At 38.7% G+C, this 26,680-nt stretch overlaps 2 protein-coding genes across 4 annotated transcripts; one reads left to right on the top strand and one right to left on the bottom strand.

Annotated features, from left to right (window-relative positions):
- Positions 1 to 706: 706 nt before the first annotated feature.
- On the bottom strand, positions 707 to 13,542 carry BRIX1 (biogenesis of ribosomes BRX1). Of its 2 annotated transcripts, none has more exons than XM_003407954.4 (10): positions 13,334 to 13,542; positions 7,827 to 7,938; positions 6,568 to 6,611; positions 3,931 to 4,001; positions 3,609 to 3,658; positions 3,438 to 3,511; positions 3,215 to 3,265; positions 2,972 to 3,073; positions 1,518 to 1,646; positions 707 to 1,274 (listed from the first exon to the last, which is right to left on the bottom strand). In XM_003407954.4, the coding sequence occupies exons 1-10, from the start codon at positions 13,490 to 13,492 to the stop codon at positions 1,005 to 1,007; spliced, it is 1,062 nt and encodes a 353-aa protein (XP_003408002.1). In that variant the 5' UTR covers positions 13,493 to 13,542; the 3' UTR covers positions 707 to 1,004. The 2 variants fall into 2 exon arrangements, with proteins under 2 accessions (XP_003408002.1, XP_064127219.1); XM_064271149.1 differs by lacking the exon at positions 13,334 to 13,542 and adding an exon at positions 12,474 to 13,321.
- Positions 13,543 to 13,609: 67 nt separating this feature from the next.
- On the top strand, positions 13,610 to 26,393 carry RAD1 (RAD1 checkpoint DNA exonuclease). Of its 2 annotated transcripts, none has more exons than XM_003407953.4 (6): positions 13,610 to 13,809; positions 14,282 to 14,539; positions 15,842 to 15,950; positions 17,669 to 17,927; positions 20,583 to 20,681; positions 21,004 to 26,391. In XM_003407953.4, exons 2-6 carry the CDS (start codon positions 14,342 to 14,344, stop codon positions 21,185 to 21,187), a joined length of 849 nt encoding a protein of 282 aa, XP_003408001.1. In that variant the 5' UTR covers positions 13,610 to 13,809; positions 14,282 to 14,341; the 3' UTR covers positions 21,188 to 26,391. The 2 variants fall into 2 exon arrangements, with proteins under 2 accessions (XP_003408001.1, XP_010586396.1); XM_010588094.3 differs by lacking the exon at positions 13,610 to 13,809 and adding an exon at positions 13,816 to 14,028 and having other exon boundaries at positions 21,004 to 26,393.
- Positions 26,394 to 26,680: the final 287 nt, after the last annotated feature.

The following is a 26,680-nucleotide window of genomic DNA, read 5'->3' as shown; positions in this document are numbered from 1 at the left end:
TGGCCACCAGCACCCAGAATCTTGTTTTTCCCTGATACTAATCTGCCTCGAATATCAAAAGCCTACTGCTCCTTTTGTTTCAATTAAGTTCTTTCATGAGAACTTCAAATGTTCTAACGCTCCCTCTGACGGTCACTCTCCCATTTTAACTCCTTTCACTCTTAATAAATCTATACCCAAACACCAAACCGCTTGCTGCCAAGTTGATTCCGACTCATGGCAACCACATGTGTTGGAGAACTGGACGCCTTAGGGTTTTCTTGGCTGTAATAATTGCGGAAAGGAGCCCTGGTGGCACCCCACAGTTGTATCATTATGGAAGCAGACCACGATGATGTCATTGAGTGGGTTCAAACCACCTTTTGGTTTTTTGTTGAAAGCAACTATTTGCACCACCTAGGGACCTCTCAATCTATACCCATTGCTTCTAAAATAAATTTATAATTCATAAAATGCTTTCAACACATACATTAACTAATTTGATTCTCAAAACTCTAAATTGTTTTCTGGACTCTTTTTGAGCTGAGAAAACAAGGTCAGAGGTTGGTTTTCCCACGGCTTCTTTAATTGGTGATTTACAGTGTGAAATCTCAGTAAGGTGCTTTCTTTTCTACCAGTCAAACCCTACTTTACCAACCAGAATCTACTCTTGAAGTGGCCAATGCTTTGTTATACAAGTAATAAGAACTCAATAAATCCGTCTAAATTTCAGAAGCTTTGTTCAACCACAACTTTATTCCAAGAGAGTAGGCCTAAACTTGAAATGTGCTAAATTTTTAATACCAGATGAGCTTTGAAAAGAAAAATAGAAATAAATGAGTTCTGATGTTTTATGTAGAAACACAGAGACATCAGTGAATCCATAAAAAATCCTTGGCATTTAATTTTTCTTCCTTTCTTTTAAATGCCACACCAGTTAGACAGTCCTGGATAATAAAAGTATTTACAAATTGGATAGATATTAAATACAAAATAACTGAAAAACAAATTACTTATCCCTTGATTCATTTTGCACTCCCACTGTTCATCTTCTGTTTCATTTTTCTTTGCCGTTTGTATATCCTTTTCTTTCTTGCTTTCAAGTCAACTTTTGGCTCTGGTTTTACCCACTCTATTTCTATCGGTTTTTCCTCAGCTGGTATAACAAAAACATCTGCAGTGGGATCATGTGGAAGGATAGTCTTTGGTTCTTTCTTTCTCAGTTTCTGCACCTCTTTCACTTGCTGTTTCTCTTTGTATTTCACAGCTGTGATAGATCTCATGATACGGCGATGCTAGAAACAGAAAAAAAGTCAGATGCTTTTGAAATAAAAATAAGCATTTTATATAAGGCAAGGACACTCACTTTTTAGCCCCATTTCCCATCACCCTGTGTCATTAAAAAAAAAAAAGCGGTAATCTGCAAGACTATATGCAGGAAAACTCCACCCCTTCAAGTCTGTTTCAGTTACTTTACAATCATTTTGACCAAAAAGAGTTCTGGTACGCCAAAGCCCACTGAAAAAGAAATAGCTTACCATGTTTGGTGACTGGTAGTGAGGATTTTCATATAAAGTTGGTCCTCCAAAACTTCCCTGGAAAATCTTTATGAGATTTAAGACAAAACGAGGTCCTATTTCTACAAGAGCAGCATCTTCCTCTATAATCTTTAATAAAAAGGAAACATTTCATTTTGGTTTGGATATACTATTCCTAAAAGGTATACTGACTACAAATGGGTCTAAAAGAATTAATAATCAATAAAATTAAGCTAATGATGAAACTGGCAAGTGGTAAATCAACAATATTTTCTGAAATGTATATCAGTTACAAGTAATTGTTATAGGAAAATATACACTTTTTCCTGTATGTTCTTTTAAAATGGAGTAATATGAACAAATGTATCTTGCTTCTCACAATCTATATATTCCTGAAAACCTGGTTAAAAAGAATTTTAAAAATGGCAACCCCTATAACAAAATGTATTAATGCACACTACGGAAGTCCTTTTAAATGTACATCAACTCCTAAATTCTGTTTATAAATCTACCTAGGATTAAAAGATATACAAAAACATACATGGTCAAATCTATTTTTGAATGGCTACTGATTACGGAATTAAGAGGCAACGTCTGAACTACAAATATTAACATTATTGGTTCAGATCTGTCTGCCCTAAGAGGTTAAGAAACTAACCAACCAACCAGTTGTTGTTGAGTCAATTTCACGTAAGAGTGACCCCATGTGTATCAGAATAGAAAGTGCTCCACAGGGTTTTCCATGGCCGATTTTGGGTAAGTATACTGCCAGGCCTTTCTCCCGGGGCACCTCTGGGTGGACTTGAACTTCCAACCTTTTGGTTAGCAGCCAAGGGCACTATTTGCACCACCCAGAGCCCTCAAGAGCTTAAGAAAGCGGTATGTTTAATTACTTTATCAGGTAGTCAGTGTAACAACATATGCAGAAAATTTTGTTTTCACCGTTCCCTTCCAACTCTCCACCTGTCTGCAGACTCATTATCCTGCCAAAATCTCCTGCTTGAAGATTTCTAGAATTACCTCTCCTAAATGAGTCACTGTATGCCTCGTCTTTCTTACTGAACACTTTCTAAAGTAGTTACGGTTTTCTAGGTCTTAGTCCCATAGGTGAAGTCTAGCCTCTTATGAGAGAAACTTAGGCTTCATTATATCCTTATAGCACCTAGCACAATCTGGAGCCCAATTAACTCATGGACCTTCAGACTATTTTCTTTTTCTTTTATAAACTTAAATGTACAATGGCTTGTTAGGAAGCCTATCAACTGATCAGCAGTGAAAAGAAGCAAGTAGAGATCACTTAAGATGTGAGATAACAGAAAACTTTTTGCTGCAAGTCTCTGTGGGGAAAACAATGCTATTTAAAAGAAGACAATTTATTATCTGCATTCTGTGTCTACAAACCCCGCATATCCTAATTTATTTCAAAGTATAACTAAAGATTAGATAAAGCTAACCTGAAAGTTCCGAAACCATATCCTATTATCCAAAATGGTGAAAGTAAACACATGGTCCACAAATGGCTGGCTTTTGGGATGATACCGTGGCGTACAAAAGATCTAGTGAAGAAAACTATAAATTAGTTCTTTATTCTAAGACATACCATGTATGTTTTAGACAGCTAAGTTAACAAAGAATCCAAAGGAAGGCACTCATTTATAATTTATTAACAAAACAAACTTTCTAAGAATGATATTTACCTGAATTAAGAGTTCTTTTAACAAAGCATAATGTGGTAATTCATCAAAAGCCTATAAAACAAAGTAAACGTTATTACTGGACAACAGCAGAGTGCCTTGTTTAAAGATATTGTGTGTGTATATGTTTAATGTTTACCAAATTAGATTATACCACTATATTCACTAAAAAACCAAACATACAGAATAAGAAAATTAGACCTCATACACTGAGTAAGAAACTTACAGGGTCAAAAGACAAAAGGGGTCGAGAACCTTTCAAACAGTTTCCAGTCATCTTTAGTTCAGCTAAGGTATGAACTAGAAAACAAAAACAAATATTTTTAACTTTGGCACAATTATTCCAAAAGATCATTCTTAATTTTCTCATAAAAAATTTAACATTGAATTAACTTACTATTTTGAACAAGGAATTTAGCAGATGGCCCATGAGGTGAATTTGAAAGCCTAAATAAAAAAATATGAAGGACACTTTTGAACACCGGAATTAAGAATATATTAGATACTGACTAGTTTACCACAGATAAGAACCACATGTTTATAATATTCACATATTTAATTTTCTTTGAAAGTTTCAAGTTTTACAAAATCAAATGAATTTGTTTCATCCCCCCTTCCTTTTTTTACATAAAAGACTCAAAGAGTCTATAACGTGAGGTTCAAACAATAAATCCACTTAAACAAATTCCACTCAAATCTTACTTGGTATATTCTCTTACCACATATAGAGATCCTGTTTTTTCTTGGCCTCAAAATATATACATTTATTGCAGTTTTTCATTTCACAGACCTATGGGAAGCAAAGTATAGAAAAATGAGGTACGTAATAAAAATAAGAACTAAATCAATTTAATACAATTAATAATCTAGATTTCTCTATAACTATTTAAACAGATAATAGGCTACTATGGTTGAAATCTAGGTAAAATTTTCTTTCAGGCGTTCTGCCTAAGATAAACAAAGTGCTCTACCCACCACTGGTGGAAAAAAGAAACAGAAAGAAATCAACCCTTTTTTCTGATTTAAATTAAAACTCAAAACCTTAACGGCTTATAAAGTAACACAAAAATAATACAAGGTGGTGATGGTTTCACAACATGGTGAATATAAGTAGTGTCACCGAATTGTACACGTAAAAATGGTTCAAACTGCAAATGTTCTATAATATACCTCACCAAAATAATTAAAAAAAAAAATACGGGAACAAAGCCTTGTTGTGTAATTGCAGCATTTGCAACCTCAAAACCACCTGATTAAAAAAAAAAAACCAAACCCATTGCCGTCAATTCCGACTCATAGTGACCCCATCTACAGGACACAGTAGAACTGCCCCATAGGGCTCCCAAGCAGCGGCTGGTGGATTCGAACTTATTGTATTCATAAATTTCTATACTACTTAAGACGTTAAACCTGAAGTTAAAAAATTCTTAGGTATGATGCTTTCATTTCTTACCTCTCTTAGTCAGGGCACTAAGTCTGGGCCACCTCTGCACCTCCGTTTCCTCCACCTAGAATGCTCTCCCACCATACTGCTCCTTCCTGAAGTCTGTGCTCAAACATCCAGCTGAACATCACCCCTTGAGAAAGGCTTTCCCATCCCACCTTGGTTGCCGGAAACCCACTCTATTTTTCACACCTCCACTTGAAATTACAGCGCTTCTTTATGGCCCGTTTCCCCCATTAGAATATAAGCTCCATGATGACACAGGCTTTGCTTTTTGAACCCTCTATCCACTGTCACAGAGCAGGAGTTCAAAACTGTGTGCTAAATGAATTTTTAAAAAGCCTTTCTAATACCTAAAAAAAGAATTATCTTAAAATATTTCTTTGTAAACTTGAAAAATTTGCTTTAAAAATGCGAGATTAGTAATCCCAGAAATATTTTGAAAATTTAACCTATTACTAGTTTGTAATTGGGTAAATCTGCTGCAAAAGACCTTTAAAAATGTTAAAAAGCAACAATGTCACTTCAAGGACTAAGGTATGCCTGATCGAAGCCAGGATGTTTACAATCACATCATATGCATGTGAAAACTGCACAATGAATAAGGAAGACCAAAGAAGTACTAACGCCTTTAAATTACGGTGCTGGCGAAGAATACTGAATATACCATTGACTGTCAGAAGAACAAACGAACAAATCTGTCTTGTAAAAAATACAGCCAGAGTGCTCATTAGAAGGAGGCGGGACTTCATCTTACATACTTTGGACATGTCATCAGGAGGGACCAGTCCCTGGAGAAGGACATCATGCTTGGCAGAGGGTCAGCAAAAAAGAGGAAGACCCTCAAGGAGATGGATCAACACAGTGGTGCAACAATGGGCTCAAATGTAGCACGACTGCTAGGATGGCGCAGGACTGGGCAGTGTTTCATTCTGTTGTACACTGGACTACTGTGAGCTGGAACAGACTCAAAAGCACCTAACAACAATACCTTAAGAGCAAATACCACATGGATCATTTTTAATACTGACAAAATGCTTTTTACAATCTGAGTTTTCTGTAAATGTTTATTGGGCATTTTTTTTTAACTTCATTACATGTTAACTGATCATTTTTATGAATGCCTGCTATGGACAGGGCAGTGTTTCATTCTGTTGTACACAGTCACTGTGAGTTGGAACTGACTTGACAGCACCTAACAACTACCATGAGTTTATCGCTGTACTAGACTTTACGGGAGAAATAAAAGAATTAGACATAATCCTCATCCTCAGAAAATTTCACTATCCTTGCTGAGACAAGACAAATACAGTAGCCCATCCTTATCCGTGGGGGTTACGTTCCAAGACCCCAGTGGATACCTGAAACCATGGACAGCACACATATTATGTTTTTCCTATACATACATCCCCATGATAAAGCTTAATTTATAAATTAGACACAGTAAGAAATTAACAACAAAAATAAAACAATTATTAAGGAATGTAACAGTTAACTTGAACATAAGCAGTATGATGGGGGATGCTGTGAGAGTCATCATGCTACTGAGAATGGTGCACAATTTAAAACTTATGAATTGTTAATTTCCGGAATTTTCCATTTAATATTTTCAAACCATGGTTGACCACAGGTTAACTGAAACCATGAAAGGTGAAACCGCAGATAAGGGGGAACTACTGTACAGAAATAATCTAGAAATAAAAATATATACTGAACCATTGAACTCTGAGATGTAAACGGTAATAATTTAGATAAATTATTAAGAGTTAAAAGTTAAGAAAATTTGTCTGAATAATTTTACAAAGCAGTTTAACTCACTGAACAACTGATTTGATTTTTATACGAACCATCTTCAGTGTCCCAAAATATTTTATTCCTAAAATATTTTATTGTAATTATTTTCTAAAATTACCTCATTAATCACGAACAACTTATCTTTACGATCCATTTTAGTATCTGTAAAAAGCAGACAAAAAGAGATTTCAAAACTATTTTAATCAAATTCCACATCCTATCTAGAAAATAGGTTTCTACAGTCTTCTGTTCAAAGGAAACTTTATTCTTTACAAACTGGCTAGACCAGAAAATACTTGACCTCTTTAAATCTTGATCCTGTGTTAAGTATAAAGAATTGAGTGGTTAAAAAATAGCCCTCAATAATTATAGCCTAAGGCAGTATTTCTCAGACTTAAGCATTCTATGAATGCCTTTTAAAAACAGAGAAATTCTCACAAACTGAAGGCTATGTTAAGAAAACACTCAAAAAAACTAAAATCTTAATGGATGAAAATATAAATTTTGGTTTATCATTGCCTGATTAAAAAGTGGTTTTAGATTATCACAGACCCCAGTTTGAGAAATGCTGGTTTAAAGATATAAGTTATTACCTAGAATTAAAATACCATAGCACTTCTCAACACAGATACAAAAACAGCTGCACAGTTAAGGTGAAACCTTCTTCCCTTGACTGTAAGATACCCCACTGCTAAAAAAAACGAGTCCCGTCAATGAAAAAAAAACCTACCTCAAGTCTATTAATTAAAAACAACAACAACAACAAAAAACTCAAAGTAATCCATGACAGCACTAAATCACTCAGGAGGATAAACCATCCCATGTGTCTCACTCCCTCTAAGAATAATATCTTGCAGGCATTCCTCGACCTCCAAGAAATGTTTCAAAAATATTAGGATATTTTGTTTAAGAAACTGAAAAAAATGTCTAATGCATGTTACAAAGAATTTCTAACAAAATGTCAATTGGAAAAAATTTGGCACTTGAAAGGATAAACTTAAGAGCATCACGGTTCTTTACCTGACAAGGCTGGGCAAATGAAGTGCTATTATAAGTGGATACATACACACACACACAAGGAGCCCTGGTGGTGCTGTGGTTAAGTGTTCGGCTGGTAACCAAAAGGTTGGCAGTTTGAACTCACCAGCCACCCCACAGGAGAAAGATGTGGCAGTCTGCTTCCATAAAGATTACAGCCTTGGAGACGCTATGGGGCAGTTCTAATGAGTCCTACAGGGTCACTATGAGTTGGAATTGACTTGACAGCAATGGGTATATACATTTACATACGTACATACGCATGTAACTATATACATATCTATCTCTATGCACACAAGTTTATAAACACAGTTTTTTAAGTAAACGATATAAAGGCACCTGCTTTAGAATGAGGCATCAACATTCTTAAATCTTGCATTAAGTGTCTTGTTCTGAAATTTATTCCTCTGGAAGAAAAGATGAGAATCCGTTCCTTATTTTTCCACTTGCCCTAAAGAAAAGAATTAATATTATGATTGGTAAATCTCACATTAAATCTTTTTTTTAAGAGTTTAAAAAGTATTTAGCTTTTTAAGCATTGCACCATCCTCTAACATATCAAGACAACCAGAGTGCAAATCTGCTCTGCCTCTTCTCTCATGTGTGTAATTCAGGGAAATGAAAGGTTTTACCATAAATACACAAAAAAGAAGCTCAAAGAAATATCCACTGTAATGTCTGCACACAGGCCTCAATCTAGTAAATAAAACAACTTGTTTAAAATCTCTCCACTCCAGACAGGGAGCCCTCCAACTGGGCCAACTAGCACCAGCATAATTTTTTCAAAGCACATCCTTACCTCTCGGGGCTTTCGGAATAAAGTTCAAATGACTTAGCTTTAAAAAATGAATTCTAAAGTACATTTTCATTTTTACCTTACTACTCCCAAAATCAACCTTCCACATATACGATCTTGCTCTATTCTTTAGATTTCAGCATTTCCTACTTCAAAACCTCTGATGAGGTCTTTTTCTCTCCATTGGACCGTCACCTCCCATTTTGACTATCAAAATCCTGTTCTTTCCTTTCAGATCCTGCTCAAAGGCTAATTCCTTCATGCTTCCTGGCCTGATTATCCCAGAAGTAAATTCTATGCTCTGCATCCCCACAGACTTTACCATAAACACCATCGAACTTCTTTTTAGCTCTTTAAATGAAGCCCCCACCTGTCTGTCAGTTTGTTGTGCTGTGGGGGCCTGGGTGTTGCTGTGATGCTGGAAGCTATGCCACTGGTATTCAGATACCAGCAGGGTCACCCATTGAGGACAGGTTTCAGCTGAGCTTCCAGACTAAGATACACTAGGAAGAAGGACCCAGCAATCTACTTCTGAAAATTGGCCAGTGAAAATCTTATGAATAGCAGCAGAACACTGACTGATACAGTGCCAGAAGGTGAGCTCCCCAGGATGGAAGGTACTCAAAAGACGGCTGGGGAAGAGCTGCCTCCTCAAAGTAGAGTTGCCCTTGATGAGGTGCATAGAGTCAAGCTTTTGGGACCTTCATTTGCTGATGTGGCACAACTCAATATGAGAAGAAACAGCTGCAAAAATACATTAACAATCAGAACTTGGAATGTACAAAGTATGAATCTAGGAAAATTGGAAATCGACAAAAATGAAAATGGAATGTATAAACACCAATATCCTAGGCATTAGTGAGCAGAAATGGACTGGGATTGGCCATTTTGCATCAGTCAGTCATGGTTTACTATCCCAGAAATGACAACTTGAAGAGGAATAGTGTTGCATTCATTGTCAAAAAGAACATTTCAAGATCCTGAAGTACAAAGCTGTCAGTGTTAGGATAATGTCCTTATGCCTACGAGGAATACCAGCCAATACAACTACTATTCAAGTTTACACGCCAACCACTAAGGCCAAAGATGAAGAAGTTGAAGATTTTTACCAGCTTCTGCAGTCTGAAATTGATCGAACATGCAATCAGGATGCATTGATAATTACTGGTGATTGGAATGGAAAGTTGGAAACAAAGAACGATCAGTAATTGGAAAATATAGCCTTGGTGATAGAAACAATGCCAGAGATCGCATGACAGAATTTTGCAAGACCAACGACTTCTTCACTGCAAATACCTTTTTTCATCAACATAAATGGCAACTATCCCAGGAATCAAATTGACTACCTCTGTGGAAAGAGACAATGGAAAAGCTCAATACTGTCAGTCAGAACAAGGCCAGGGACCAATTGTGGAAAAGACCATCAACTGCCTCATACGCAAGTTCAAGATAAAAGCGAAGAAAATTAGGACAAGCCCACGAGAGCCAAAGTACAACCTTGAGTATATCCCACCTGAATTTAGAGACCATCTCAAGAATAGATTTGATGCATTGCTCACTAATACCTAAAGACCAGGTGAGTTGTGGAATGACATTAAGGACATCATACGTGAAGAAAGCAAGAGGTCATTAAAAAGATAGGAAAGAAAGAAAAGACCAAAATGTATGTCAGAAGAGACTCTGAATCTTGCTCTTGAAAGTAGAATAGCTAAAGCAAAAGGAAGAAATGACAAAGTTAAAAAACTGAACAGAAGATTTCAAAGGGCAGCTCCAGAAGACAAAGTATTATAACGACATGTGCAAAGAGCTGGAGACAGAAAACCAAAAGGAAAAAACACGTTCAGCATTTCTCAAGCTAAAAGAACTGAAGAAAAATTCAAGCTTCAAGTTGCAATACTGAAGGATTCTACGGGGAAAATATTAAACAATGCAAGAAGCATCAAAAGAAGATGGAAGGAATACACAGAGTCATTATACCAAAAAAAAATTGGTTGACGTTTAACCATTTCAAGAGGTAGCATATGATCAGGAACTGATGGTACTGAAGGAAGAAGTCCAGGCTGCACTGAAAGCATTGGTGAAAAGCAAGGCTCCAGGAATTGATGGGGTATCAATTGAGATGTTTCAACAAACAGATGCAGCACTGGAGGTGCTCACTCATCTATGCCAAGAAATGTGGAGGACAGCTTCCTGGCCAACTGACTGGAAGAGATCCATATTTATGCCTACTCCCAAGAAAGGCGATCCAACTGAATGTGCAAATTATCGAACAACATCATTAATATCACACATATGCAAAATTTTGCTGAAGATCATTCAAAAGCAGCTGCAGCAGTGTATCAACAGGGAACTGCCGGAAATTCAGGCTGGATTCAGAAGAGAAAGTGGAACCAGGGATATCATTGCTGATGTCAGGTGGATCCTGGCTGAAAGCAGAGAATACCAGAAAGATGTTTACCTGTGTTTTACTGACTATGCAAAGGCATTCAACTGTGTGAATCAAAACAAATTATGGATAAAATTGCAAAGAAAGGGAATTCCAGAATACTTAATTGTGCTCATGAAGAACCCGTACATAGATCAAGAGGCTGCTGTTCGGACAGAACAAGGAGATACTGATTGGTTTCAAGTCAGGAAAGGTGTGCGTCAGGGTTGTATCCTTCACCATACCTATTCAATCTGTATGCTGAACAAATAACCCGAGAAGCTGGGCTCTATGAAGAAGAACGGGGCATCATAATTGGAGGAAGACGCCCAATCTTGCTTGCTGAAAGTGAAGAGGACTTGAAGTACTTACTGAAGAAGACCAAAGACCACAGCCTTCAGTACGGATTACACTCCAACATAAAGAAAACAAAAATCCTCAAAGCTGGACCAATAAGCAACATCATGATAAACGGAGAAAAGATTGAAGTGGTCAAGGATTTCATTTTACTTGGATCCACAATCAATGCCCATGGAACTAGCAGTCAAGAAATCAAAAGATGCACTGCATGGTGCAAATCTGCTCCAAAAGACCTTTTAAAGTGTTGAAAAGCAAAGATGTCACCTTGAAGACTAAGGTGTACCTGACCCAACCATGTGCATGCAAAAACTGGACAATGAATACAGAAGAATGAAGAACTGACACTTTTGAAATGTGGTGTTGGTGAACAATATTGAATATACCACGGACTGCCAAAGAACGAATAAATCTGTCTTAGAAAAAGTTCAACCAGAATGCTCTTTAGAAGCAAGAATGGCGAGACTGCATCTTACATACTTTGGACGTTTTGTCAGGATGGATCAGTCCCTGGAGAAGGACATCATGCTCGTAAAGTACAGGGTCAGCAGAAAGGACGAAGACCCTCAAAAAGATGGGCTGTCACAGTGGCTGCAACAATGGGCTCAAGCGTAAGGATTGTGAGCATGGCACAGGACCGGGCACTGTTTCATTCTGTGGTACATAGGGTCACTGTGAGTCAGAACCAACTGGACAGTACCTAACAACAACGAAGGAGGAGTTAAGGGCACTAACATTTACTGAAAACCTACCAGAAGTCCTTTATTCTTCACAAAAAGTAAATCATGTTTTCTTCCTCTTAATGTGTACATGAGAAAAGAGCTCAGAATATCAGTTAAGAATACGAGGGATAGAATTTAATCCATCTTTCATTCTTCAGCATATATCCCCTTCCTAAAGCTTGTCACCATACCAAACAGAGTGCTTGATACCACTTATTCATACATTTGTCATTTACTTATCATCTACTGTGTAATAGGGTACTAAACTAAACTCTAAAGGACACAGAAATGAACGAATCAAAGGCAATTCTCTTCCTCACCGTACCTGCTCTAGCTTAAGAAGCTCCTGGTTAAATTAGAGTTAAGCCCAACAAGTTGTGTTAACCTTAAATATAAAAATCATCAACTTAAGTGAGTTAATTCCTACTTTCTTTTTAAACTCCAAAATTTAAGGATGAAGAGGTTACATTCTAGTCACCTTTGCAATCCCAAGGCCAGTGCCTAGCCAATTAAAAGTCTGTTGAATACTGGTAGTCCCAAATTTACTAGTTTCTCTTCAGACAACTTTGCCATTAGCTGGTACCTCATTTTTTAAAAAGTTTTTATTATTATTGCCTTTTATTATCAGTATCTTTATAAATCTGGTCTTTGCCTTTAGGGATTGGGAACATTACCTATAAACTTACAGATATGATGGGATCAGCAAATTGTACGCTGCAACACTGTACGTAGTACATGTTACTAATGATAAACAAAAAAAAGATTGTTGGTAAGTGCAGTTCCATGTAACTTGAATATGTCATAATCAAGAAACCTGTACAAGTAAAATTCATATTGTCAAGTCTAGCTTTCAACATACCTTATGAGTTTGACTTGATCAAAGAAGTCGAAGTCACAGTTGCAATGACAATAACTTTTTAAAGGACAGTGGCTAAATAGGACCACTAGGGTCGAATATCGGACTATTATTCATAGAAGTCCCTGGTTGGTGCAAACGGTTAGCCTGCTCAGCTTCTAATGAAAGGCTGGCAGTTCGAATCCACCCAGAAGTCTGAAGGAAAATAAAAAAAAGTCTGGAAAAATCTACTTCCGAAATACCACCCATTGAAAATCCTAAGGAGCACCGTTCTACTCGGATACACATGGGGTCGCCATGAGTAGGCATGACAGACTTGGCAACTGGTTTGTTGTTGCTGTTTTAATTACAGAAAAAAACACACTAACAAGAAATAACTTTAGTGAAAAACACTACCCTCAAAAGAAAAACTAGAAGACAGAACACTGGAGCTGAATACCCCGTAAGTCCCTTCCCCGTGACCCGGCTCTAAATCCCGCCCAGTCCATCAGCGCGCCGCATTCCCGAGAGCGGCCACGTGCACGGGGCTTAGACAAGATAGCAACGCCCAGCCCGGTCCAGAGGAGAGCGGCGACAGAGTTCCCGTAGCACAGGGATACTCCCAACTTAGCTGAGCTGCACTCCGATAAGTAGCCCAGGAGAAGGCGCGTGGAGCCGCGGTAGCCTATGCAACCGGAGGGTAGCTTTTACCTTGCACACGGGACCTGGGATACGGTCTCTATCCTCTTCCTCAGCCTTCTCTGCCGTGTCGTGCAGCTTAGCCGGCCGCCCAGCATCCTTTTTGTTCCTCTTTGGCTTCTTGGGCTGGATCGCCAGGTCTCCACGCCGTTTCCTCTTGGTTGCAGCCATCTTGCCTCGCCGCCTTCGCTCTTCGCTTTCCTTCCGGCTCGGTCACTCTTCCCTCTTTCCGATCTCTATGGTATGGCATGTTCAAGTCTCTGGTTTTCCTCCAACTCTATGGTGAGTCTTTCCGGTCTCTATGGTACCGTAAAATCGGCCCTCTAGTCGCCCTCCAGCCCCGCGGTGACGGTGGCGGAGGCGAAAAGCCGCTGTTAGGAGCGTGGGGGCAGTGACGACTACACTTCAAGATTCCCGGAGCGTTAGGGCTCGCTTCCCCAGCGACCTAGCTGCGAGGGGCTCTCAGACGTCGGGACCCCACTCCAAAGGTTGGATTTCTGTGTGCCCCGGTGCTTTCTCGCGGGCGGGCTGTTGAATGGGGTTGTCTGAGACTTCGAGCATCGTCTGAGGAACCGGGGCCCGCCCTTCTTCGCCTGTTCTGTTAGAGACGGGTTTGTGGCGCGAGACGGCTCCGAACAGACCCCGTGGAAATAACGTAGCTTCTGTTTGGCGTGATAAAACAAATTGGCAACAAATAGAATTACTGTGTGAGTTTTTTCATTCTTCACAACTTTTCAGGTAGGTGTTATCCCGATACTAAAGAAGAGGAAACCGTAGTTTAGGCGAGTAATTTTCCCCAAAGTTGTAGAGACATTAAGTAGCGGAGTTGGGGTTCGAACCCTGCTTTCCTGGTCAGTTCAACGCCCGAGCCACTTCCACGTCGCCTTACCGCCCCAGGGCAGTTTGGGATCACCGGTCCTCGCCGGTATTGACCGGTGTTTTGTTGTTGAATCTCGTCAGGTGTTTCGCGATCCGCAGGAGCAGGTGTTGGCCCACCTTAGGGTCGGATTGCAGTGGACGATGCCCCTTCTAACCCAACAGATTCAAGCTGAAGACGATCAGTACAGCTTGGTGGCCAGCCTTGACAACGTGAGGAATCTCTCCACTATCTTGAAAGCTATTCATTTCCAAGATTATGCCACATGTTTTGCTACTAAAAATGGAATTAAGGTCACAGTGGAAAAAGCGAAGTGTGTGCAAGCAAATGCTTTTATTCAGGTATGGGAGTAGACACCTTTAAGCCTGTAACATAAGACATTTGTTACCCTGTTGATCAAATTCTGAAGGACTTAATAGAGATAATTTAAGTTAAAGAACAACATGTCATGACTCGAACTCTTTCTCTCTCCTGGAAGCAAATTCTCTTCCCATCTTGTTTTACAGAGATAGTGGTTAATAATGGCTAAAATCTGTTAGTGAAAGCTACAGGCCAGGCACTTTTCTGAGTGCTTCATATGTTTAATTCATTTAATCTTCACAATAGTCCTATGAGGTAGACTCTGTTATTCTTCCTTGTACATATGTGTAAACTGAGGCACAGACTGCTTAAGTGATTTGCCAGCAGTCCCACAGCTGGTAACTGGCTGAGTTAGAATGAGAACCCAGAGCATTTAGCTCCAGAGTATGTGTTCTTTACCACTGCATTTTCCAAAACCAAACTAAACTCGTTGCTGTTGAGTTCATTGTGACTCATAGCAACCCTGTAGGACAGAGTACACCTGCCCCACAGAGTTTCCAAGTCTGTAATCTTTATGAAAGCAGACTGCTACATCCTTCTCTCACAGACTGGCTGGTGGGTTCAAACTGTTGACCTTTCAGTTAGCAGCCAAGTGCTTAACCACCGCACCACCAGGGTTCCTTACTACATTATTACTACCTCCCTGTTAAAATGTCCTATAGGGTCGCTATGAGTCGGAATCAACTCGACAGCACTGGGTTTTTTTCCCTATTAAAAACAACAATTTTTTAAAGATTTTCCTTTTATTGGTTGTAATTGTACCTATTTATTTGTTCCTATAAAGTGATACTTGTGTGGTCCAGATAGGCTTTCAAATTCAGTTCAGCATTTTTTGACACCGAAGTGCACAGTAGTGACCTCAGGAATAGAAGGATCAATGAGGCATGGTTCTTGTCCTCAAAAGAAATTGAAAACTAATATCCTGCATGCATTATCAAATTGTTGGTTATTTTCCAAGTGACCTTAATGGTACTGATGGGCATAAAAAAGGCGACAAGGGAGAGTCATGTGGGGGCTAGTTTTTAGATACAGGAAGCTAGATGTCCCCTTCGTGAAAGTTTTGCAGGGAGCCTGAGTCACTGCTATGCCTTTGGCCACTAGGTGGCACTATTTTAATGAGTAATAGTTGAAAAAACTAACGTATTGACTGGTAATCAGAAATTATTCTCATAGACTTAGGACAGTATTGTTACGTTAAAACATATAAAGTGAAATCTAGAATGTTATATGATTTCTCATTCTTTGACATAGACAGTTATATTCCATGTTTACTTTTTTCATAGGCTGGAATATTTCAAGAATTTATGGTTCGGGAAGAATCTGTTACATTTCGAATTCATTTAACAGTCCTTTTAGACTGTTTATCTATTTTTGGATCAAGTCCTATGCCAGGTGAACCATTTTATTACCATTTTAACATGACATACCAACATTACACGCAGTGATCAGAAAGATAAAGTTATCTAGAATATAAACATCTCTTTAGAAAATTTATCACCCTTATCACCCATTCATTTTTCTTTGGTCACAGTCACGGATTCTGACTTTTCATAATATTAACAGGAAGTGTTTGTGATTCTTTTCATATTTGCCATAGTATTACACTCATCTTTTTTTCCCCCCAAGGATTCAGGGATTTTAAATTTGAACTGACCAAAATAAGACCTTGAATGTGTCTTAAATATCTTTAACCTTGTGAAATATGTTCTCTTGCTTCTTTTCCCTAATTTGTCCAGAAATACGCAACTACCTAGTGGCAGAGAAAAATAAACCAAGTGTCCTGACTTGCGGTCTACTATATTCAAAGTTTGTTTTTCTCCTTTAAGCCCTGCTTTATTCATTGTTATGTCTGTTTCTGCAAGTACTTTCCTTTAAATATATATATTTTTTCATTTGCTTAGGAAATTATTTTCAGTTGCTGTAGATATGAAACTACAAGGGATCCCCAGAATATGATTTTAATTCATAGAAAAGGAATCTGGAGATTAGCTGGGGAAAACTCAGTGATAGTTCTCTAGAAAATATATTTTATTTTTGCAGTGACAATTCCACGAGTATCACCAAATTTTTGCACATAATGCACTCCCGTAAATAACGTGTACGTACATATAACACGCGTAGCACGCCTAGGAAAATAATGTGCAGAGGGTTTGGCAAAAAAACATACAATGTGTGCATTATTTGTGTATAAATATGGTAATCATTTTCTAATGCAGTGTTCCCCAGTTGGTTTTTCATGAAGACATCTGCCCTCCCCCACCCCTGACTGTGGCTCTCCATCAAGTAAGAGAAAGGAACTAGAATATCCTGTCATATTTCTCCTCCCCTTTGATGTTTTGCAATGTTAAAGCCCACACCACCATTAACCACCCTCCTTTTTCCCCAGTTTGATCTTAAAATTCAAGGAAACGTAAAGAATATCTTCCAATAGGAGAGATTGTAGGATTCTTATCATAGTGAATACCCTGACATTATGAAAAACCTATTGCCATCAAGTCAATTCCAACTCATAGCGACCCTACAGGATGGAGTAGAACTGCCCCGTAGGGTTTCCAGGAAGGCTGTCAATTTTTACAGAAGCAGACAGCTTTTTCCTGTGGAGTGGCTGGTGGGTTTGAACTGCCAGCCTTTCAGTTAGCAGCAAGCGCTTAACCACTGCGCCATCAGGGCTCCTCACTGATGTAGTACAGAAGATGTCAAAAGCAATCCACAGCTTTTACACAAATTGAACCTTCAAGAAATAGTATAGCCTATTCAATAATTCTGTTGTTTGTAGTGATGATCCACGTAGATTGCCTTACTGAAATTGTATAAATTCGATTATATATAAAATCAGTAAGCTATTTCTGTAAGTATTTCTGGCAAGTTAGAAAATGATTTCAGAAAGTTACATTACATTATAGTTCTGGTTCCCAGTTTTCTTATAATTATTTCTGGAATTGTCTACACACAACTGTCATCAGGGAAAATGTAATTTTTTATAAGGATAGGTTAGAAATTGGGTAAATAAGATTATTTTTGAGGAGTTGTATGTGTCATATGTGCCATTTTGAGTAGAAGCTGAATTCGGCTATAAAGCTATACCCAGGTGTGATTTATTTCCATTGCAGGCACTTTAACTGCACTTCGAATGTGTTACCAAGGTTATGGTTACCCTTTGATGCTATTTTTGGAAGAAGGAGGAGTGGTGACTGTTTGCAAAATCAATACTCAGGAGCCTGAGGAAACTCTGGATTTTGATTTCTGCAGCACCAATGTTATTAACAAAATCATTCTGCAGTCAGAGGGACTCCGTGAAGCATTTTCTGAATTGGATATGACAAGTGAGGTCCTACAGATCACCATGTCTCCTGACAAGCCTTATTTCAGGTACCTGGGAAGCAATGAATTATAGTTACTGTGGTCTGTACTCCATTTCCTCACTTAAATGTTTGCTTGGGATGAGGAATTTTTATTATCCAGGTTCCTAGATTTTTCAGAGCTTTAGGGAGCTGTTAGTTCTACCTCATAATTTTACAGATCTGGAAACTTAAGATCCAGGAAGATTAACTCACTCAGGTTTTATAATTAGGTAGTATTGGTTTACAGATGAGAAGTCCAGTCTCCTAATTGAGAAACTAGTGGTCTTTTCATTGTTGTACTACTTCTGTTGTTGTTGTTGTTAGGTGCCGTTGAGTCGGTTCCCAGTCATAGCAACGCTATGTACAAAAGAATGAATTACTGCCTGGTCCTGCATCATCCTCACGTCGTCGTTATGCTTGAGCCCACTGTTGCAGCCACTGTGTCAGTCAGTCTTGTTGAGGTCTTCCCCTTTTTTTTGCCAGCCCTCTACTTTACCGAGCAGGATGTCCTTCTCCGGGGACTGATCCCTCCTGACAACATGTTCAAAGTATATAAGATGTAGTCTCGCTATCCTTGCTTCTCAGGAGCATTCTGGTTGTACTTCCTAGACAAATTTGTTTGCTTTTTTGGCAGTCCATGGTATATTCAGTATTCTTCAGCAACTCCACAATTCAAAGGCGTCGATTCTTTAGTCTTCTTTATTCATCTTCCAGCTTTCACATGCATACGAGTTGATTGAAAATACCACGGCCTAGGTCAGATGTACCTTAGTCTTCAGAGTGACATCTTTGCTTTTCAACACTTTAAAGAGGTCTTTTGCAGCAGATTTCCCCAGTACAATGAGTCTTTTGATTTCTTGTCTGCTGCTTCCGTGGGCGTTGATTGTGGATCCAAGTAAAATAGAATCCTTGACAACTTCAATCTTTTTCCCATTTATCATGATGTTACTTATTGGTCCAGTTGTGAAGATTTTTGTTTTCTTTATGTTGAGGTATAACCTGTACTGAAGGCTGTGGTCTTTGATCTTCATCAGTAAGCACTTAAGTCCTCTTCACTTTCAGCAGGCAAGTCTGTATCATCTGCATAATGCAGGTTGTTAATGAGTCTTCTTTGACTCCCAATGCCCTTTTCTTCGTATAGTCCAGCTTCTGGGGTTATTAGCTCAGCATACAGATTGAATAGGTATGGTGAAAGGATACAGTCCTGACAGATACCTTTGCTGACTTTAAACCATGCAGTATCCCCTTGTTCGAACAACTGCCTCTTGATCTATGTAAAGGTTCCTCATGAGCACAATTAAGTGTTCTATAATTCTCATTCTTTTCAGTGTTGTCCATAATTTGGTATGATCTGCACAGTCAGTAAAACACAGATAAACATCTTTCTAGTATTCTCTGCTTTCAGCCAGGATCTATCTGACATCAGCAATGATATCTCTTGTTCCATGTCCTCTTCTGAACCCAGCTTGAATTTCTGGCAGTTCCCTATTGATACACTGCTGCAGCTGCTTTTGAATGATCATAGTATCTTTGAAGTCCAGGCTAGGAAACAGTTTGGGGCCATGGGGGTGTTGAAATTTTCTTCTGTGTTTAAGGTTCCTGTGATATTAGGAGGTACTTTGATGTATAAATACAGAGCTTAAAAAATGCCTGGACTAGAGATTTACATCTGAGAGCCAGCATCATGGTTAGATGTGAACAAGATAGCTCAGAGTAAGAAGTTACATTAGAAGAGTAGAGGGAAGGTTTGCCTTAGGGAAAACCAACACCTAGGTCATACCACTGTGCTCATATAGTACTTACCAACATACTAACCCCACAGCAGATCATCGATAAACTTATAGATTAAATAAATTTATATTTATAAATTGTCTTCACACAACTGTAGATATTCTGAAACCATACAACAGCTTAAGAACAGTCTAAAATACAGAAAAGACCCAATTGTTTCGGGGGGGAGGTTTTCTATCACCTCAACTTTTCCTCTTCTGCTATATATTTCTTATTTATGGACGAGGAAAAGTCAGTACCAGAGAAGGACTAAGATAATAAAATTGAGGCAAGCACCCCTGGACTTCTTTTTGTGGCTGATTTTTTTCAAAACTTTCTTAGGTGCTACTCCTATAGCATCATGTGAGAACCTTTATTAGGGTACTTGTTTGGAAACCCTGGTAGCGTAGTGGTTAAGAGCTACAGCTGCTAACCAAAAGGTCGGCAGTTTGAATCCACCAGGTGCTCCTTAGAAACTGTGTGGGGCAGTTCTACTCTGTCCTGCAGGGTCGCTATGAGTCAGAATCGACTCGATGGCAGTGGGTTTGGTTTTGGTTTATAACCAAATCAAACCTCATTCCATTGAGTCACTTCTGACTCATTGTGACCGTAGAGGACAGTAGAACTGCCTGATAAGGTTTCCAAGGTTGTAAATCTTTACAGAAGCAGACTGCCACATCTTTCTCCTGTGATGTGACTGGCAGGCTCGAACTGCTGACCTTTCAGTTAGCAGCCAAGTGCTTAACCACCGTACCACCAGGGCTCCTTACTTGTTTACAGTATATTGTAAATATTTGTTTACATGTATGTTTCTCCCACCAGAATGAGCTTCTTAAAAAAGTGTTTTATTTGGAGCCTAGTGTGGTTTATTGTTGGCTCAATGTATAAATGAGTTATTCATTTTCTACCATAGGTTATCTACTTTCGGAAATGCAGGAAGCTCCCACCTTGACTATCCCAAAGATTCTGATTTGATGGAAGCATTTCATTGTAATCAGACCCAGATCAACAGGTCAGTTCTTAATATAGTAGTTGACATTGGTGATGAAGATGAGGTTAGATACCAAATTTCTATTAGATTAAAAAAATAACTTCTATTTGTGAATAAAAATGTAAAACATTTTAAAAAGTGAACAGTAAGATGCTGGATTTTCTTTGGGATTTGGGGTTGTAATGGTGGATGAAATTTTTAAGAATCCAGAGAAAATATCAAATTGGACAAGTATTTGATTTTCTTCTTATATTTACTACTTGGTAGCTCTTGGCTAATTTTTGTACTTGGAGCGATGAGCACTGCTTTAATAATAACTTCTTTTTATTTAACTCTTCTACAGATACAAGATTTCTTTACTGAAACCATCCACAAAGGCATTAGTCCTATCTTGTAAGGTGTCTATTCGGACAGATAACCGAGGATTCCTCTCATTACAGTATATGATTAGAAATGAAGATGGACAGATAAGTTTTGTGGAATATTACTGCTGCCCTGATGAAGAAGTCCCTGAATCTGAGTCTTAAGTGTCATAATTGACTGTGATGTTTGTGTATACTTGCATGAAAGGTTATGTTCTCAGTCTGCATACAATATTCTTTGTGATTTCTTGTTGGGTTTTCTAAAGGGGAGAAGCAAAGAGGAGATAGGAACAAGGTGGCTGTGCCTTAATTAGCTGCTCCGTATTTTGTAAAGAAATGTTTTCACTTAGGCATGTATTATCCAGTATTGGACTGCCCTGTGGTTCTGTCTTTCAACTCATGGGAATCATGAGCCAAGACAAATAAATTATGTGTTCTGCTTTGTTTAAGTAGAACATTTCAAGAGTATAAATATTTAAAGTTTGATAAGGGCATGAGTGCATATCTGAAATGTTATTTATTAATTAGGAAAAGCATATGGGTATTGTTGAATTCTGGGAAACACACCTTAAAGCAGTGGTTCTCAAAATGTGGGACCCAGACCGACAGCATCAGCGTCATCATAGAACTTGCCCGAAGCTCTGGGGGTGGGGCCCAGCAATCTATATTTTAACAAGCCTCCCCCTAGGGGATTCAAATGAGTGCAAAAGTTTGAGAACCACTGTTTTAAAGGATCTTTTTTTTTTTTTTTTTCCCAATAGCATTTAATTGCATTGAAGAGATTGCTTACATGTGATTTCTTCATAGCCATAATTTGAAACCTGAAGTGCAGGCATCAAAAAATGAGTCTGAGCAATTCTTTATATGATTTACTTTTAAAGTATACCTTTTGAAGAAGTCAATGAACAGGATATAAAACAGTCTTCACAGTTACAGATGTTCTCAAAACTGTTACAATGCAGCAAGTACTTAATAGATAACCTTTGATTTGCCTATAAGAGTTTCTGGACCAAACCAAGGAGTAGAATTTTCACTGAAAAAATTTTTGTGGCATGTAGATACTTTGTATTTAATAAAGTATTTAATAAATTTTTTTTAGTTAATAAAATTGTTTGGCATGTTCTCTAATAGAAGAAAATTTGTAACTAAAATGACGTTTTTGCCTTCGTTACTTCAGTAGGTGACAACAGCTCAGTGTCTCTTAGTGGGCAGAGTACTGGCCTCTTGGGTGGGACAGTTCTTCACTGGAAAGACTGTCATCCCATTGCAGGATTCATTTAGCCTCTTTGGCCCTTACCCACTAATCTGACGACCACGTCCCCAAATAAAGGTGCCCCATGGTTGAGGACCACTGCGTGATAGTCACCAAAATTTCAGAGTATATTTGGAATGCCCTGCCCTGTAAGGCAGTTCTATTCTGTCCGGTAGGGATGCTATGAGTTGGAATCGACTAAACAGTGGATTTTTGGTACCTTATTGGAGAACTTGGAGAGTGTTGCAGAGCAGCAGCTCAGGAAAGGCTCCTCAGAACAGCCGTGAGCGCAGCTTCCCAGGCATGTGTGCATCTGGCCCAGGGTGCAGACCTGCTAACTGAGAAGTCTCTCGAGCAACCTGGGAATGCCCAGCTGCTACATAATAAGCTGGAGTTTTGTCAAGTGCAGTATATGTTCAAGAAGGGAATTAGTGAATCTACTAAATGTTGCCAAAATATTTTTTGTTTAGACAAAATCAAGAACAGAACAAACCTAAACCATAATTGTGAAAGTAATTGGTCAGCATTCCAGGGACTACAGTTTTCTCTTAAATTTAAAACGGGGCAGTGATTGTTTGTTTTCACTGGTGTATCCCATACCTAGAACAGTGCCTGGTATTTAATGGGCATTCAATAAATATTTGCTAAATGAAACAATCTCCATCTTCAGGTTATCTTTTAGCATCTTGTTAATCACTAATTCTGATTATTTCTGAATTTTATTTTGATCTACTACTGTATTTTTTAAAAGTTGAACCTGGAAGGAATTTAAAACAAAAATCGATTTAATAAGGAAGGACTGCTATTTTGCACATTTTAAACTATCTGAAGCTATACAGAATTCAGAAACTAATTATAAATCACCCTAACATCAAAGTACTGATTCAATCAAGAATTTCTTCTTTATGTTCCGTTTACCTAGTGGTGCAGTGGTTAAGAGTTTGACTGCTAACCAAAAAAGTTGGCAGTTCGAATCCACCAGCCACTCACTGGAAACCTACTAGGCAGTTCTCTGAATCGACTGGAAGGCAGCAGGTTTTGGTTTTACCTAGTAATTAACTAACTTCGTTCTAGTTCCTTCCTATGAAAGACCACTAGGGGGAGCTCTTCAGGCAGTGTCGGGATGCTTTGGTAACTACAAATTCATTTCAGGTGTAGCATTTGGGGAGCCCTGGTGGTGTAGTGATTAAGAGCTCGGAAGCTAATCTTTAGTTTGAATCCATCAAGCTGCTCCTTGGAAATCATATAGGGCAGTTCTACTCTGTCTTGTAGGGTTGCTGTGAGTTGGAATTGACCTGACGGCGACGGGTTTGGTTTCGGGTTCATAGCATTTGAAGGACTAGTTTTATTTTTAAGAGCTTTAGTTTTTTGAAGTTTTATCTCATTTTCTTTTCAGTAAAACTGTGCTTACCATAAATGGGTAGGTAACCTTTTCCATTTTTAATTTACTTATTCCCCATTTGATGATGTAGTGCTTCCCTCTAGAATTGATTGAAACATTTCAAAATAACAAAAATGATTTAATTCTGCTTCTCTACTAAAAATAGGGCTTATAATCATTTTTATAAGAAGCTACAGAATTTCTGTGGTTGGTATCAAGGGGTCTAAGTAAGAATTAGTTGCCGAAAGGGCAGTGTATGGCATTGCAGTTTGGGATAGGGAATTCTTCAAAACAACGAAGACTCCCTTCTCCCTCTCCCTGTATTCACACTGCCTGCCCTCCATCTACACCTGAAACAAAATCTACCAGGCCCTGATAATTTGGAGGAAGCTGTCTGGTATTTTTTTCTTTTCCCCATTATGTTTGTAATTTGCTGTCATCTGCTTCAGAACAGGCAGTGTCGCACTCATACGTGTGTAAGGTTACACATAACCCAGCAGCAGCTGATAGCTCTGACCTGAAAGTCTCACTAGCTAGCTGGTGGCCAGCTAGTGTTCTAATCCGAAACATCAGAGGCAGCTATTCCAAGTGCTTCTGGTATCCATATCCGTTACCACCAGAGGTTTTGGTAATTAAATTCTGAAGTAGGATTTCTTTTGGGAATTAATAGCTTGTTGATCAATATCCTAGATGTTAATAGGGCTCTCATTGGTAAACTGGCGGTATTCAGGATATGTGAGTTGATTAAGTTATTTCAGAGTAGTTCCTGGTCATGCAAAGTTGGGGGTGAGCCACGGAAACAGAAGTGGGTCTTCACTGAGCTAACAGAACAGGCTGGGTGTTTGCTAATAAACATCTGTATGTAGGGCAGTTAAACCTGGGCTTTTTTTTCTTTCCTCCTAAGTTGGTACAGAGATTGTAGGAAAGGAGCTAACTCTCAACATCTCAAACATTTCAGTACCTGCTAGCTAATTCAAAAGGCTGTGTAAGTTGTACTTGATGATATTGGCTCAGGTCATTTAGAAACAACGGGTTTGAATGCGCTGGATTATCCACATTGCTGGTTCCCACCTACTGAACTTAGAAAATAGCTTGGTTCTCACCTACAGTTTGCCAGTGAGAATACAACTTTGTACTAGGTTGTACCGTGCTGGACATTTCTGATGTGGTTTCTTAAGACTTTGTGATTTTATGAAATAGTAAAAATTTAAGACTTTTGGAACCAACATAGGTGCTAACTCTTACTCTTGTCAGGTGTGAGGATATTAAAACTATAAATTACCATCCATTATCACCACCATTTAAGGCATTTTAACAGCAAAATCTCAGAATAACGGATAGTTAGCAACTTTATACTAACAATAAAGACAAGTTAGAAATACTAAAAGCAAATTTCAAATGCAAGAACAGCTACATATAAAATTTTATTTTACGATGTTACACTTTATGCTGTTGTTTTATTGACACAGGTCTGTCAGTTTGGAGATCTTAAAGATTTTGGGATTTCACAAAATGGTAGAATTTTTAGGTGTCACCCAAAATGGAGGTTGAGTGGCTATTTCTGGTACCCACTACCCACTGTCGTGGAGACAATTCCGACTCATCGTGACCCTATAGGACAGAGTAGAACTGCCCTGTAGAAGTTTCCAAGGAGCACCCGGCAGATTCAAACTATCGACCTCTTGGTTAACAGCTGTAGCACTTAACCACTACGCCACCAGGGTTTCCATTTCTGATACTTTGTTTTTATCACAATCGTTGTTGAAAATCCACTTTCAAGTAGGTATGTGAAAGTGGAACAATTCTGAGGCCACTTTAGTGAATTCATAATATCCTGGGTAAGAACAGCAGCCCATCTCTAGACAGGGCTAAAATTAGCAGAGGTAGACTTGGTGACCAGTTAACAAGCACTGCCTTCAACCAGGCCTTTGGCTTTGGCCTTGATCCTGAGTACCAAGTCAAAGCACTCTGGGAGTGAGCCAAGGAAGAGAAGCAGCTGCCAGGAGAAAGTGCACCAGTCTACGGACAAGCCTTTGGATTAATTGGTACGTATGTACTCCTGACACAGCAGACCACCACTCACTACTCATGCGTCAGCTACTACTTGATTATTTGGTTTTACAGACCGAACAAAGGACTAAAATGAAGTTGTTTTCTGAATGAAGGACTAAAATGTCGTTCTAAGCACTGAGTGAGTGATAGAGGTGTTAGGTAGAGACTCTTGGCTTCCCAAAGACTCAGGGTCTTTGAGCTCCATTAAATTAGCTCAGTTAACTGAGAAAGGATGAAAAGGGAAAAATAGAAAGTTTTCTATAGTGTACACTCAAGTGAATGAGATTTCTCCTTTGTCCCTGAGTACACAAAGAAGAAAGGAAAATAATTCAAGACTGCCATTTTCTTCTAGATAAACACTTACTTAGAGACCAAGGATTTTAACATCCTCAGTGAGCATTCCTTTCCTAACAAGCTTTTTTAATCTGACATGATGAAGGTAGCTTAAAAAAAAAAAATTTATGTCAAGTCAATTCCAACTCGTGTTTCGGAGTAGAACTGCACTCCATAGGGTTCTCAAAGGCTATATACCTTTCAGAAGTACATCACCAGGCCTTTCTTCTAAGGTACCTCTGGGTGGATTACGAACCAACAACCTTTCAGTTACTAGCTGAGCTCTTAACCATTTGCACCACCCAGGTACTCCGAAGGCAACATAGTGGAATTGGAAAAAGTAATCATCAGCAGTTCAGGAAGTCTGCTTTATAATTACTCAGCTGGCCTTGAGCAGTTGACTTAATTGATACTGTTCCTAGTTTCTTCATTTATAAAAGGATCCTTATGATTTCAGTGGAAACCCTGTTGGCATAGTGGTTAAGAGTTCAGCTGCTAACCAAAAAGCAGCAGTTCGAATCCACCAGGCGCTCCTTGGAAACCCTATGGAGAAGTTCTACTCTGTCCTTTAGGGTTGCTGTGAGTCGGAATGGACTCAACAGCAATGGGTTTGGGTTTTTTTTTTTTTTTTTTTTTTAAT

This window comes from Loxodonta africana, chromosome 2 (genome assembly GCF_030014295.1).
Source record: "Loxodonta africana isolate mLoxAfr1 chromosome 2, mLoxAfr1.hap2, whole genome shotgun sequence".
NCBI classification, from domain to species: domain Eukaryota; kingdom Metazoa; phylum Chordata; class Mammalia; order Proboscidea; family Elephantidae; genus Loxodonta; species Loxodonta africana.
This window is presented reverse-complemented; position numbering and strand designations above follow the sequence as displayed.